The sequence below is a fragment of the Ranitomeya imitator genome, chromosome 3, assembly GCF_032444005.1.
Source record: "Ranitomeya imitator isolate aRanImi1 chromosome 3, aRanImi1.pri, whole genome shotgun sequence".
NCBI lineage: Eukaryota > Metazoa > Chordata > Amphibia > Anura > Dendrobatidae > Ranitomeya > Ranitomeya imitator.
The window spans coordinates 378,338,166-378,354,126 of NC_091284.1; the positions used below are offsets into that span (position 1 = coordinate 378,338,166).

Genomic DNA, 15,961 nt, shown 5'->3' on the forward strand with positions numbered 1-15,961 from the left:
GGGATGGAGGATATGAATGATGGGTATATGGGCACGGGACTATGGAATGGAGGATATGTATGATGGGTATATGGGCACGGGACTATGGGATGGAGGATAATCATTATAATGTGTTATAACTAACCACAGTTAGTTACTATGCCCGGGCAATGCCGGGCTCTTCAGCTAGTCAAAATTAAACTAAACTTAAAAGGGTTATCCTACTTTGAGCATTATTAATAGCAATAAATGGGCTCAACTGTTGGCCCCCCTCCCAATCCTAATAACAAGGGTCCCAAAGTTACGTGTTAAGTGGTAGTGTATATACATGGTCATTGCTTTATACACTATAAGAGCATTTGTGTAAGCACCTGACCAGAGCTCCTGTAGACAGTGAATAGAACAGTTACCACACACGCTATTCACAACAGGGACCCCACCCACCACTGATTATGCATTTATTTATCCTATGGATTATTGATGATGTGGTTTGTCCAATAACCCATTTAAAATGAGCATCCACATTTACTTCCTTGGCAGAGTGCAAGTGTTCTGGTATACAAGTTCACAGTATAGACAGTTAGGCTGTGTGCACACGTTGCTGATTTTTCGCGTTCCCGATAAAAACGCTATAAAACCACAACAAAACAGCATACATTATGCATTATGCATCCCATTTTTAATGAATTCCGCACTTTTTGTGCACATGATGCATTTTTTTCCGCGAAAAAAACGCATCGCGGTAAAAAACGCAGCATGTTCATTAATTTTGTGGATTTTTCGCGGATTTCCCACTATATAATGCATTGGGAAATGTCCGGAAAAATCCGCAAAAAAACGCGCAAAAAACGCATGCAGATTTCTTACAGAAAATTTCAGGATTTTCTCAGGAAATTTCTGCAAGAAATCCTGAGCGTGTGCACATAGCCTAAGGGTTCACTCTCTCAGGTAGGCAATAGGTAGCGTTCACAGCCAGTGCAGTTTGGTCCAAACAGGTGCAGTTTTAATTGCTTTCATAAAACTCAAGGGATTCAAAACCAAAAGCAGCCTTTTCTGGGCACAAAGGTATCATAGCAAAGAAACAGTTCATTCTGCAGTAACATATGTCAGTGCAGGCCTCCCTGAACAGATTACAGTACTTTCTTCCGAAGCAAACTTTATACACAGAAGAGGCCCGATCCCACTAGTTGCAGTATCTCCTTTAGCCAGAGCTCCAGCGCCAAACAGAAGTGTGTTCAATTCCATGCACAGTTCACACTGAACAGGCTGCAGTTTCCACATGTTTCTCCAATCAGAGAGAGACCCCTGCACGTCTCTCTCAGCTACAGCTCGCATTTTGTCTGGTCACTCACCAGCAGCATACTAGACTCTGCTCCATCTAGCAGACTAACAGACTTCTAGTGAACACAGACACTGGTCCTAGTAAAAAGCTAGGCAAGCGCATCTATTCAAATCCTGCAGGTACCTAGAACAGGGCTAAGTTCTATCTTGCTCTGCTGCAAGACTCAGATATATAATTATGGCTGCCTGTAAAAGATAAAGAGGGAAAGGGATATTGGCTCTTTTCCGCCTAACCTTTTGAGACCGTGTTTTTTGAATTGATGCTCATGTAAATCGGTAATGATTACTTTGTTCACTCACATCAAAGGTGTTATCTTAATATATTGCAGACATCATATTATATAGCACTGTGTACTTACAATTGCTCATTTTGCCTTTCTATCTAATTCTTCTTTTCTCTGCTCTATGTAGAAACAGGATGTCTCTTTACCCTGCATTTTATCATTCCCCTAGTCAACTCTAATCCCAGCTGCTCCCTCCTCCTCCCTGCCAATGATTTTTGCAGTGACTTACCCAAATTTTGGGGTGGAAGATAGCAGAAAAAAGATTGTCTGAATTTAACGTATCTTACCTGAGGACCAGCGGTGGTAGATCGGGGTCACAGGAGGCATGGTCCCTTCCTCAGGAAGCCGGCGGCGGCAGAAGTGGGGCAATGCTGCAGTCCCAGGGTATCCTAGCATTGCGATGCTGCGGGTCAGGTGTCGGCGGTGAGGCGGAGCATGGAGCAGGGTCCCTTCCTCGGGATGCCGGTGTCAGAAATGTGGCAACGCCGCGGCCTGGTGTCCACAGTGAGCAAAGAGCCGAGTGCATCACCAGTTTCTCGGCGACCATCTTTCTGAGGCCGCGCGTGCGCAGTTTGAGCTCTCTGTGGCCCTCAGCTAAAGGAAAACCAAGAGTCGCCAAGATCTCAATCTGCGCACTTGCCGCCTCCGGCGGCCCACGGCTTCAGGAAGGAGGCCGTAGGGACCCCAACAATGCACTCCGCCCTGCCCACTGCTGACACCGAGTCTTGGCATCGCCACACCTCTACCGGATGCCTGAGGAAGGGACGCTGCAACACCCCAGTAAGCCTGCGTTTAGACTATAAGACGCACCCCCTATTTCATCCCAAATTTTTTGGGGGAAAATGTCTTATGGTTCGAAAAAAATGGTATATTGAGGATAAAAATTTTGATGGCAGTGCTTCTTTAACCCCTTCATAACAAATTGACGTATATTTACGTCATCGGCTGTTTCCTTGCCTTTGATGCGGGCTCCAGTGCTGAGCCCACATATCTCCCCTGCACTTTGACTGATTTAATCAACCATCAAGTGCCTTTAATAGCTGCGGGTGGATCCAATATGCACCAGCAGCTCACCAGTTAAATGCCAGCATCAATCACTGAGCAACATTTATCAGTCGTCGGCCAGAAGCACGTCTCAAGTCCCATTCATCGGTGCCCCTGTCAAGTGATTGCAGGGCGTTGATGGGTTGTCATGACAGCCGTGGATCTGCAGAAGTCCCCCGTGCCTGTCACCATACCCCTGTGAATGCTGGCGCTCATAGGACATTGGGATTTTTGCTATACTTAGGTAGTACAGGCTATCAGAAGATCGCAGCTTCAAGTCTCCTAGGGCAGGGGTCCCCAACTCCAGTCCTCAAGGCCCACCAACATGTCATGTTTTCAGGATTTCCTTAGTCTTGCCCAAGTAATAATTGCATCACCTGTGCAATGCAAAGGAAATCCTGAAAACATGACCTGTTGGTGGGCCTTGAGGACTGGAGTTGGGGACCCCTGTCCTAGGGGGACTACTAAAAAAAAAAGTAGGCATTAGACTTACCGGTATTAGGTTTTCCAGGAGTCCATCATGACAGCACCATCAGGAGGTTGTCCTTCTTATCCTTGATAGGTACAAGAATACACATGAGGATAAAAGGCCCCTCCCTCCACCACCCGTCATTGATTTTTTTCAAGTACCACACCAGAATGGGTTCAACTGTATTTTATTCTATTTTCCTTCTACATACGTTACCGTCACATACTAGATAGGAATTTTAAGGGAGGGATTGTAATTGGTGCTGTCATGATGGACTCCTAGAAAACCTATTAAAGGGAACCTGTCACCACCAAAATCGAAGGTGAGCTAAGCCCACCAGCATCAGGAGCTTATCTACAGCATTCTGTAATGTAATGCTGTAGATAAGCCCCCGATGTAACCTGAAAGATGAGAAAAAGAGGTTAGATTATACTCACCCAGGGCCGGTCCCGGTCCGCTTCTGGTCCGATGGGTGTTGCGGTCCGGGGCCTCCCATCTTCTTCTTACGATGACATCCTCTTCTTCTCTTCACGCTCCGGCGCAGGCGTACTTTGTCCTGTTGAGGGCAGAGCAAATTACTGCAGTGCGCAGGCGCCGGGAAAGGTCAGAGAGGGCAGACAAAGTACACCAGAGCCGCAGCATGAAGAGAAGAAGAGGACGTCATCATAAGAAGATGGGAGGGACCGGACCGAGAAGCCCATCGGACCAGAACCGTACCGGGACCGCCCCTGGGTGAGTATAATCTAACCTCTTTTTCTCATCTTTCTGGTTACATCGTGGGCTTATCTACAGCATTACAGAATGCTGTTGATAAGCCCCTGATGCTGGTGTGCTTAGCTCACCTTCGATTTTGGGGGTGAGAGGTTCCCTTTAACGGAAGGTCTAATGCCTAATTTCCAGGATGTCCCTCCTAACAGCACCATCAGGAGAATGCCAGAGGATGCCATCTTTTGGCCAGCTAAAATGTCCGGTTTATAGTGCCTGTAAAACATATTAAGATTTATCCAGATTGCAGCCCTGCAGATCTGGTCCACCGAGGCACCTGCTTGCTCTGCCCAAGATGTGGCTAATGCCCTTGTGGAATGGGCTCTGATATTGACTGGAGGAGACTTCCCTTCAGATGTGTAGGTCAGGCTGATCACTGATCTGACCCATCGTCCCAGTTTCGCTTTTGATGTCTTTTTCCCCCTATTTTTCCCCCAAAACTACAAACTGATTGGGATCCACTCCCCAGTCCTTTGTGGCTTCCAGGTACCGGAAGACTAGTCTTCTGACTTCTAGGGAATGAAAAGACCGTTCCTGACTATTTTTATGGTCCTGACAGAAGGAAGGCAAGACTTGTGAAAGGGTGTCACTACCTTTTGGCAGCAATGCAGGGTCTAATCTAAGAATAATGCAGTCATCGAAGATTCTTAGGTATGGGCTTTTTATGGAGAATGCCTGTATTTCCCCAATCCGCCTGGCCGTTGTTATGGCAACCAGGAATGCAGTTTTAAGGGAGATAGACTTTATATCTGAATACTTAAGCGGTTCTTAAGATGATTTGCAGAGTCCATTTAAGACAGTGTTCAAACCCCATTGTGAAATGTAGGCCCTAACTGTGGGTCTTAATCTGCCTGTGGCCTTTATGAACCGTTCAATCCATGGATGGGACGCCAGCGGATAGTCCATAAAAACACTCAGGGGCCTAAATCTGCATTTTAAGAGTTCTGAGTCTTATGGTACTGTCACATTTAGCGACGCTGCAGCGATCTAGACAACGATGCCGATCGCTGCAGCGTCGCTGTGTGGTCGCTGGAGAGCTGTCACACAGACAGCTCTCCAGCGACCAACGATGCCGAAGTCCCCGGGTAACCGGGGTAAACATCGGGTTACTAAGTGCAGGGCCGCGCTTAGTAACCCGATGTTTACCCTGGTTACCAGTGTAAATGTAAAAAAAAACAAACACTACATACTTACATTCCAGTGTCTGTCGCGTCCCCCGGCGTTCTGCTTCCCTGCACTGTGTAAGCGCCGGCCGTAAAGCAGAGCGGTGACGTCACCGCTGTGCTATGCTTTACGGCCGGCGCTGACACAGTGCAGGGAAGCAGAACGCCGGGGGATGCGACAGACACTGGAATGTAAGTATGTAGTGTTTGTTTTTTTTTACATTTACACTGGTAACCAGGGTAAATATCGGGTTACTAAGCGCGGCCCTGCGCTTAGTAACCCGATATTTACCCTGGTTACCAGTGAAGACATCGCTGAATCGGCATCACACACGCCGATTCAGCGATGTCTGCGGGAGATCCAGCGACGAAATAAAGATCTGGCCTTTCTGCTCCGACCAACGATGTCACAGCAGGATCCAGATCGCTGCTGCGTGTCAAACACAACGATATCGCTATCCAGGACGCTGCAACATCACGGATCGCTAGCGATATCGTTGTTAAGTTGTTCAGTGTGAAGGTACCTTTAGGCCTTTCTCAAACCCTGCCTGGAGGAATTCTAAGATCCTGGGAATATCAGGTTTAGATAGTACTGTTGTCGCCTCAGGATATCGCATACAAAATTTCCTCCATATTTTTGTATATATTGCTGAAGTTTTCTACTATTCTGAATAGTTATGACCGAATCTGAGAGACCTCAAGATCTGCTGCTCAGGATCCAGGCAGCCAACTGTAGGAGCTTCACCTTGGAATGGTGTACTGGTCCCTGGAACAGTAGATCGTGCCTTTCTGGAAGGATGATAGGATCGTTTATGGCCATCTTCCTTAAAGGGAACCTGTCACCCCGTTTTTTGAGATTGAGCTATAAATACTGTTAAATAGGGCCTGCGCTGTGTGTTCCTATAGTGTATGTAGTGTACCCCGATTCCCCATGTATGCTGAGAAATAACTTACCAAAGTCGCCGTTTTCGCCTGTCAATCAGGCTGGTCAGGTCGGGAGGGCGTGGTGACATCGCTGGTTCTTCCTCAGCTTTACGTTGGTGGCGTAGTGGTGAAGACACAGCGCGCGATCTGCGCTGTCATCCCTTTCGTCGGTGGGGGCGGCCATCTTCCTGGGGCCGCGCGTGCGCAGATCGAGTGCTCTGCTGCACGGGGCTTCAGGAAAATGGCCGCGGGATGCCGCGCGTGCGCATTAGAGATCGCGGCGGCCATTTTCCCAAAGCCGAGTTTGCATCTCGGCTTTGGGAAAATGGCCGCCGCGATCTCTAATGCGCACGCGCGGCATCCCGCGGCCATTTTCCTGAAGCCCCGTGCAGCAGAGCACTCGATCTGTGCACGCGCGGCCCCAGGAAGATGGCCGCCCCCACCGACGAAAGGGATGACAGCGCAGATCGCGCGCTGTGTCTTCACCACTACGCCACCAACGTAAAGCTGAGGAAGAACCAGCGATGTCACCACGCCCTCCCGACCTGACCAGCCTGATTGACAGGCGAAAACGGCGACTTTGGTAAGTTATTTCTCAGCATACATGGGGAATCGGGGTACACTACATACACTATAGGAACACACAGCGCAGGCCCTATTTAACAGTATTTATAGCTCAATCTCAAAAAACGGGGTGACAGGTTCCCTTTAAGGGAAACCAACTCCTTCTGGGCCAAAATGGTAATACTATGATTACCGTGGCTTCATCCTCCCGTATCTTCGTCAGCATTTCTGGGATTAGAGGGAAAAAGGGGGAAAGGCATACGCTAGGTCCTTGTTCCGTTCCTGAGATAGGGAATCCAGTCCTGTCGGTCTGTCTCCCTGATTGAGGGAAAAAAACTCTCTGCTTTCGATTTTTTTCTGATAGCAAACAGGTCTACTTGGGGGGGGTACCCCATCGGCGTATTATGATTGTATTCTTCCCAGTTCAGCTCCCATTCCCACTGCTGAATTGTTTCCTGACTGGGAACATCTGCCACCAGATTCTGGGACCCCTTCAGATGTACTGCAGTCACTGATTGCACCGTCCCCTCTGCCCAAAGAAAGATTTTTCATGCTACCGATTGTAAAATGGGGTGTCTTGGACCCCCTTGATGCTTGAGGAAGGCCACTGTGAGTAACATTGATATAATCCGGATGTGTCTGTTTTTTAAACTTGGCCCACATCGCTTCATTATTTCCCAGATTGCCTGAAGTTCTCGGAGGTTGGATGATCTGGGAGGATCTGAACTCCGCCAGGTGCCCTGTATAAACTGATCCTGCACCTGGGCCACCCAGCCTCTGCCTCTTGCGACCGTGGTGATCAATACAAATGGGGACCGTCTCCACATTATCGCCTTCCTCAGTTTGCTTGTGGACGTCCACCAGGTTAAAGACCCTCTTGTTACTGCTGACAGTTTTACTTTCTTGTCTAGCCCATCCGTCCTTCTGTTCCTAGTCGATATGACTTGATTTTGCAGTTGTCTTGAGTGGAATTGACACCACCGGACCCTAGCAATAGAAGCTGTCATCCGTTCCAGAATCCTCATAGCCTTCCTGATGAACACCTGAGATCTCCTTCTGAATTCTAAGACCTTGTCCCTGAGTTCCTCCTGTTTCTTCTCTGGCAGAAGGACATCTGTTGCTCGGAGTCCAAGAGAATTCTTAGGAAGACCTTTTGTCTTCCTGGCACTAGATTTGACCTTCCCCAGTTTATAATCCACCCTAGGATGTTTATCAATAAGATGGTTGACGTTAAACTGGCCCTCAGTTGCTGGGGGGACTCTGCCATCAACAGGAAGTCGTCCAGATACTGGACAATCCATATCCCTTGTTCCCTGAGAAAGGCCATAACTTCTGCTACCAGCTTGGCAAATATGAGTGGTGTCAAGGTGAGACCAAATGGGAGGCATCTGAACTGATAACGTTGAACTTTTTCCCCCTCCATCACCGTAAAGCTCAGATATTGTTGGCCGTGAGGATGAACAGGCAACAATCCAGCGTGAAAATCACCATATTTCCTTTGATTAGTGGAGTCGTAGATCTTATAGACTCCATTTTTAATTTTTTGTATGAAACCCATCTTAGTGATTTCAGATTTATTATGGTGCGATAGTCTCCCCTTGTTTCTTGATTGAGAATAGGCCCGAATAGTAGCCGAGACCCTTCTCCGCCTCTAGCACCGGAATCACTGCTCCCAAACACCAATTTTTTTACGTCTGCCAGCAGTCTTTTTGTGACCTGGGGAGACTGGACAGCTGTCAGGTGGAATCTTCCTTAGGGTATCTGCAGAAATTGAATCTTGTAACCTTCTGCTACCGTTTGCAATATCTATGGATTTCTGGATACCTCTGCCCATGCTGGAAGAAAATTTTGGAGTCTTCCCCCTACTTTCCTGGCGTCATTGTTTCCGTGAACTATTTGCCAAACTGGGAAAGGCACTTCTTCCTTTACTGCTTTTCGGGTAGCTCCATCTACAGGTCTTTCCTTTCCCTTTGTATTCAGGTTTCTGATGGAAATAAGGCCTCCAAAAGGACAAAACTTTCTAAGGTTTTTCTCCCGGGAATCCTTTTTTGTCATCCGATGTCTTGGACCAAAGTACTGGACCAAACACTCGAAGGCCCGAAAAGGGGATGGAGCACAATTTATTTTTAGAGTTACAGTCCCCTGACCAAGTTTTCAGCCATATTGCTCGTCTTGCTGTATTTACTAGTGGCTCCATTCCTCAGCTCCTCTCCGTCTATACTTTAAATAGTATTGCCTCACTTGTCTTCCATCTGAATTGTCAAAATGTGGTACTCCTTCAAAATAGGAGTCGGCGCCTTTTTTTTTTTTTTTTTTTTCTTTAAATCTACTGGAAGTGCGTTCCACAGTGGAATGCATGTCATCCCTCTGTAACTGGAAGTTTTTCGATGTGTGTTGGAGCCACTCGTTGGGGTGAGCGGAGAGCCCCTTTGAAGGGGAAGCGGCTCACTCCAGGAGCCACCGCTCACCTGGGCCGGCTGAGGAACCCCTTGTTTGGCGGGGTGTCAGCCTCCAGACCTCCAGCAGGTGGAAGGGGAGAGATGGCGAGGCCCCCATCCCGATCCCAACATTTCCCCCCCCCCCCGCATCCGGCATCAGGAGCTCCTGCTTGCTGGAAGTTGTAAGTAGTACCTCTTTTGCTTCTGTCCCTGATAGGAACAAGAAAAACACTGAGGGGTGGTGGAGCGAGGGGCCTTTTGACCTCTTGTGTGTTTCTGTCCCTATCAAGGATAAGAGGGACAAACTCCTGATAGAACAGTCAGGAGGAACGTCCTGGAAAATGAAGTTTTAAAAAATATTTACATTTAAAAAAAACATGTTCAATTCACCCCCCTTTTGCACCATTAAAAGTAAAACAATAAAAAATACACATTTGGTATTGCTGCGTTCAGAAATGTCTGATCAATCAATTTAGTTTAAGTAAATGAATCTGATCAGTAAACGGCGGTAAAAAGTATGGTAAATAAAAAAGAACCGATACAAGTTTGGTATTTGCATATTTGTTTTACTATGGGGAATAATTGCTAAATCAGTTTTACAATATAGTAAAAATGGTAAATAAAAAAAAATTGTGGAATTGCACTTTTACCAATTTCACCGCACTTGGGATTTTTTCTTCCTGTTCTCCAGTACATTATATGGTCAAATCAATGGCGTCATTCAAAAGTACAACTCGTTCCACAAAAAACAAGCCCTCATACGACTAGAATGATCAAAAAATAAAGTTATGACTCTTGGAAGAAGGGGAGGAAAAAATAGAAAATCGCTATTGATATAGCATGATTAGAGGGAATGATTTTTCTGAGGATAACCACACCCCCATGATTAGTAACCAAATAATTAGCAAATATCCACCACAGTTCTAAAATAATTTTTGGAAATATGGAATAATCCTTTCGACAATAAAAGGGGATTGTTAGAAATAGTATTTACATATCAGTAAATACACACTGGCGGTTTGGGGGGGCCTGGGCAAGCTGTCAGGCTCTCTTTTAATTCCGCTATATTCATACATGACTTGAAAGCTTATCTGACTAACCTTTTAATATTTGTGGCAGTCAGTAATATGATGATTTTTGTTTTTTGTTGTTTTGTCAGGAATTGGCTTCTCTTGGGTTGGATAGACTGAAGTCTGCATTACTTGCATTAGGTCTTAAATGTGGAGGGTAAGTGGAAAATCTACCCAAAGTTGTTGTCTTAAGGTTTATCAAATGTATTTTACGACTCGACACAGGGCAGTATGGTTATGAAGTTTAATACAGATTCATAGCTCCTACATGCAGTACAAAAATGTTTAAAGCATTTGCTCCCTATCTTAGTCATGTCCCCCATGCTGTTATTTTAAGCCTTAACATGTGTAAGTGTATGTGCACACGTTGCAGATTTGCCTGCTGATTTTTCTGCACTAAATCCGCAGTTCTTGGCAGAAAACGCAGGTGCATTTTTTATGCGTTTTTTGCACGGTTTTGACGCGTTTTTGCGCAGTTTTTAATGCTGTTTTTTATGCGTTTTTGAAAGCTAAATATATATTATTGAGCAAAAAAAAAAGATTTGTGATCTCATGTCTTGTCCAACCTCCTCTTTTTACATTGTCCAACCCACACTCCATTACACACTTGGATAGACAGACAGATAGATACATAGATAGACAGAAGGAATGAGATAGATAGATATAGTTAGATATATGGATAGTTAGGCTACTTTCGCACATCAGGTTTTTGCCGTCAGGCACAATCCGGCGAGTTTTGAAAAAAAGGGATCCGTGTTTTTTTTTCGCCGGATCTGTTTTTTTCTCAGAGTTGCATTAGCGACCGGATTGCGCCAGATGGCCACATGTTTCATCTGTTTTTTGCTGAATCCGTAAAAAAAAACTTTCCGACGGACATAACATACAGAGGAAAGTTTTTTCCTGTCTAGTGAAAAAAGCACAGCGACGGATCCGGCAAAAAATGTATGAAACAGATGTGAAATGATAAATCCGGCCTCCGAATCCGGTTTCTCATGAATTTTTTCCATTGAAATCATGCACATTTTCCATTCTCTCTCTCTAAAAAAACAAATCAGTTGCATCCGTTTTTCACTATTTGCAACGGATTCGTTTTTCCACAAATTCACCGGATCCTGCCTGATAGAAACAAACTGATGTGTGAAAGTAGCCTAACTATCCATATATCTATCTATATATCTATCCATCAGGCAGGATCTGGCGAATTTTTGAAAAAAACGGATCCGTTGCAAATAGTGAAAAACTGATGCAACTGATCCGTTTTTTAGAGAGAGAGAATGAAAGATGTACATGATTTCAATGGAAAAAATGCATGAAAAACCGGATTTGGAGGCCGGATTCTTCATTTCACATCTCCGTGCCATACATTTTTCGCCGGATCCGTCGCTGTTCGTTTTTTCGCCGGACAGAAAAAAAAGTTCTTCTGTACGTTTTCTCCGTCCGCCAGAAACAGCTTTTCTGAAGGATCCGGCAAAAAATGGATGAAACGTGTGGCCATCAGGCGCAATCCGTCGCTAATACAACTCTATGAGAAAAAAAAGGATCTGTTTTTTTCAAAACTCACCAGATTGTGCCTGACGGCAAAAACCTGATGTTTGAAAGCAGCCAGATATATGGATAGATACATCTATGTATCTATAGATATATCTATCTATAAATATATCTATAGATCGATATATCCATAGATATATAATAGATAGGCTGATGTTTCTAAGGCTACTTTCACACTTTCGTCCTTTGGCCTCTGTCGCAATGCGTCGTTTTGAAGAAAAAACACATCCTGCAAAGTTGCCCACAGCATGCATTTTTTTCTCCATAGACTTGTATTACCGACGCATTGCGACGTATGGATACACGTTCCATACGTCATGCAGTGGATGCGTCGGTATTTGGCAGACCGTCGTAGCGAAAAGACGTTCAACGGAACATTTTTTTCGTACGTCGGATCCTGCATTTTGAACTGCGCAGGCGCGGCCGGAACTCCACCCCTTCCTCTCTGGGACTTCACAATGGGCAGCGGACGCGTTGAAACACTGTGTCCGCTACCCACATTGTGCAAAAAATCACCACTGTCCGTCGATACGTTGCACCAACGCTTTGTGACGGACCCGTACCGACGTAAGTGTGAAAGAAGCTTTAATGAGCGTTTAATTAAAAAAGGAAAAAAATGGCGTGGGCTCCCGCGCAATTTTCTGCACCAGAGGGGGAAAGCCTACGGCCGGGGGCTAATATTTGTAGCGTGGGAAGGGGGTAATACCCATGGCCCCCTCCCAGGCTATGAATATCAGCCCGCAGCTGTCTGCGTAGCCTTTACTGGCTATTAAAATAGGGGAACCCCAAAAGAAAAAAGACGTGGGGTCCCCCTATATATTATATAGCCAGAAAGGCTGCGCAGACAGCTGCGGGCTAATATTCATAGCCTGTATATAGGCCCCCCCAGCTACAAATACCAGTCCGCAGCCGCCCCAGAAATGGTGCATTTGTAAGATGCGCCGATTCCGGTACTTAGCCTTCCTACACCCGAGTAGCGGTGGGATATGGGGTAATAAGGGGTTAATGTCACCTTGCTATTGTAAGGTGACATTAAGCCGGGTTAATAATGGAGAGGCGTCAATAAGACGCCTATCCGTTATTAATCCTAGAGTAGTGAAAGAGTTAAAAACAAAATAAAGACACAGCCAGAAAAAAGTATTTTATTATTCTTAATTAAACTTGCCATACTTAAGCGACTGCAAAAAAGTAAAATAATAAACCGTATACTCCCTGTCCGACGCAGTCCAATTAATAATGAGGGTCCCACGACGATCTCCCTTATAGCGGGTGAAGTCACTGCTCTATATGACCTTCAGTGACACACTGACAAGGAGACAATGGCTCCTGCTGTGCATCACTGAGAGGTTACTGTAGTCACTGGTCTTGCTTTATGCCATTGCTGCGTGGGAACTTTCTCACACAGCAATGCCAAAAGTGAGACTAGGGACTATTTTTTACAGTGGCTGAGGAATACAGTGCGGAAGGATACCCTACCTCCGTCATTGTATTCCTGGAGCCCCTAGAGAGCAGTCACATCAGCTGATGCTGCTCCTTTCCACGGGAGATCGTCGTGGGACACTCGTGGATTTTTGCAGATCAGGGAGTATAGTGTTTGTTTATTATTTTAATATTTTTTACAGGTGACACTGGCTTCGGGGATCAAAGTGACAAGTGATGGTGAGTATGTACTCTGTTATATGTACTGTATGTATGTAATGTATGAATCTATTGTATGTGGTATGTATGTGGTATGTATGTTGTATGTATGTATGTGGTATATCTAGTATGTATGTAGTATGTATGTAGTATGTATGTAGTATGTATGTAGTATGTATGTAGTATGTATGTAGTATGTATGTAGTATGTTGTATGTAGTATATAGTATGTATGTATGTAGTATGTTGTATGTAGTATTTTGTATGTAGGTATGTATGTATGTATGTGGTATGTCTGTAGTATGTCTGTAGTGTGTACAGTTGTGACCAAAAGTATTCACACCCCTGCAATTCTGTCAGATAATACTCATTTTCTTCCTGAAAATGATTGCAAACACAAATTATTTGGTATTATTATCTTCATTTAATTTGTCTTAAATGAAAAAACACAAAAGAGAATGAAGCAAAAAGCAAAACATTGATCATTTTACACAAAACTCCAAAAATGGGCCAGACAAAAGTATTGGCACCTTCAGCCTAAGACTTGGTTGCACAACCTTTAGCCAAAATAACTGCGACCAACTGCTTCCGGTAACCATCAATGATTTTCTTACAATGCTCTGCTGGAATTTTAGACCATTCTTCTTTGGCAAACTGCTCCAGGTCCCTGATATTTGAAGGGCGCCTTCTCCAAACTGCCATTTTTAGATCTCTCCACAGGTGTTCTATGGGATTCAGGTCTGGACTTATTGCTGGCCACCTTAGAAGTCTCCAGTGCTTTCACTCAAACCATTTTCTAGTGCTTTTTGAAGTGTTTTGGGTCATTGTCCTGCTGGAAGACCCATGACCTCGGAGGGAGACCCAGCTTTCTCACACTGTCCCTACATTATGCTGCAAAATTTGTTGGTAGTCTTCAGACTTCATAATGCCATGCACACGGTCAAGCAGTCCAGTGGCAGCAAAGCAACCCCAAAACATCAGGGAACCTCTGCCATGTTTGACTGTAGGGACAGTGTTCTTTTCTTTGAATGCCTCTTTTTTTCTCCTGTAAACTCTATGTTGATGCCTTTGCCCAAAAAGCTCTACTTTTGTCTCATCTGACCAGAGAACATTCTTCCTAAACGTTTTAGGCTTTTTCAGGTAAGTTTTGGCAAACTCCAGCCTGGCTTTTTTATGTCTCGGGGTAAGAAGTGGGGTCTTCCTGGGTCTCCTACCATACAGTCCCTTTTCATTCATACGCCGACGGATAGTAAGGGTTGACACTGTTGTACCCTCGGACTGCAGGGCAGCTTGAACTTGTTTGGATGTTAGTCGAGGTTCTTTATAAAACATCCTCACAATCTTGCGCTGAAATCTCTTGTCAATTTTTCTTTTCCGTCCACATCTAGGGAGGTTAGCCACAGTGCCATGGGCTTTAAACTTCTTGATGACACTGCGCACGGTAGACACAGGAACATTCAGGTCTTTGGAATTGGACTTGTGGCCTTGAGATTGCTCATGCTTCCTCACAATTTGGTTTCTCAAGTCCTCAGACAGTTCTTTGGTCTTCTTTCTTTTCTCCATGCTCAATGTGGTACACACAAGGACACAGGACAGAGGTTGAGTCAACTTTAATCCATGTCAACTGGCTGCAAGTGTGATTTAGTTATTGCCAACACCTGTTAGGTGCCACAGGTAAGTTACAGGTTATGTTAATTACACACATTAGAGAAGCATCACATGATTTTTCGAACAGTGCCAATACATTTGTCCACTCCCTTTTTTATGTTTGGTGTGGAATTATATCCAATTTGGCTTTAGGACAATTCTTTTTGTGTTTTTTCATTTAAGACAAATTAAATGAAAATAATAATACCAAAGAATTTGTGTTTGCAATCATTTTCAGGAAGAAACTGAGTATTATCTGACAGAATTGCAGGGGTGTCAATACTTTTGGCCACAACTGTATGTAGTATGTGTGTAGTATGTATGTATGTAGTATGTATGTCGTATGTATGTAGTATGTATGTTTGTGTGGTTTTTTTTTTGTTGTTTTTTTTTTTACATTCAACACATTAGCCGGATGATGGGACTACTAGTATCCCATCATTGGCTAATGTGTCACTCACTGTCACTGTAGCATGCATAGCCCGATGGGACTTGTAGTCCCATCGGACGATGCCTGCACACACGCACAAGACCCCCGGCACGCCCGCACAGACTCCCGGAAGGCCCGCACAGACCTCCGACGGTCCTGCACAAGACCCCCAGCAGGCCCGCACACACCCGCACAGACCCCCGACGGTCCCGCACAGACCCCGCCCGCACACACACGCACAGTCTCCGCCCACACTCTCCCCCCCCGATCTGCAGCGTTTCACCCACAGCTAAACCGCAGATCTTTTTTATATCTGCGGCTTTGCTGCGGAAGTGCCCGACTCAATACAAGTCAATGGGTGCAGAAGCGCTGCAGATCCGCACAAAGAATTGACATGCTGCGGAAAAAACAACGCTGCGTTTCCGCCCGTTTTTTTCCGCAGCATGTGCACAGCGGATTTGGTTTTCCATAGGTTTCCATGGTACTGTAGACCGCATGAAAAACTGCTGCAGATCTGCAGCGTCAAAAACGCCGCGGATCCGCAGTAAAAACCGCAACGTGTGAACATAGCCTAAAAATGTTTGATCTGTGGTAATAAGTATGTAAGATGTCTCTACAACACTACTTTTACATTGGTCAAGAAGACAATGGGGCACAT

General features: G+C 45.2%; 1 protein-coding gene across 3 annotated transcripts in view; it reads left to right on the plus strand.

Moving 5' to 3' along the window:
- SF3A3 (splicing factor 3a subunit 3) overlaps positions 1 to 15,961 on the plus strand; it is a 90,319-nt gene that overhangs the window by 50,903 nt on the left and 23,455 nt on the right. For all 3 annotated transcript variants that reach the window (XM_069756919.1, XM_069756921.1, XM_069756920.1), the window contains one exon: positions 10,131 to 10,198. In XM_069756919.1, coding sequence (XP_069613020.1) covers positions 10,131 to 10,198 — 68 coding nt within the window. The remainder of the gene's footprint in view (positions 1 to 10,130; positions 10,199 to 15,961) is intronic.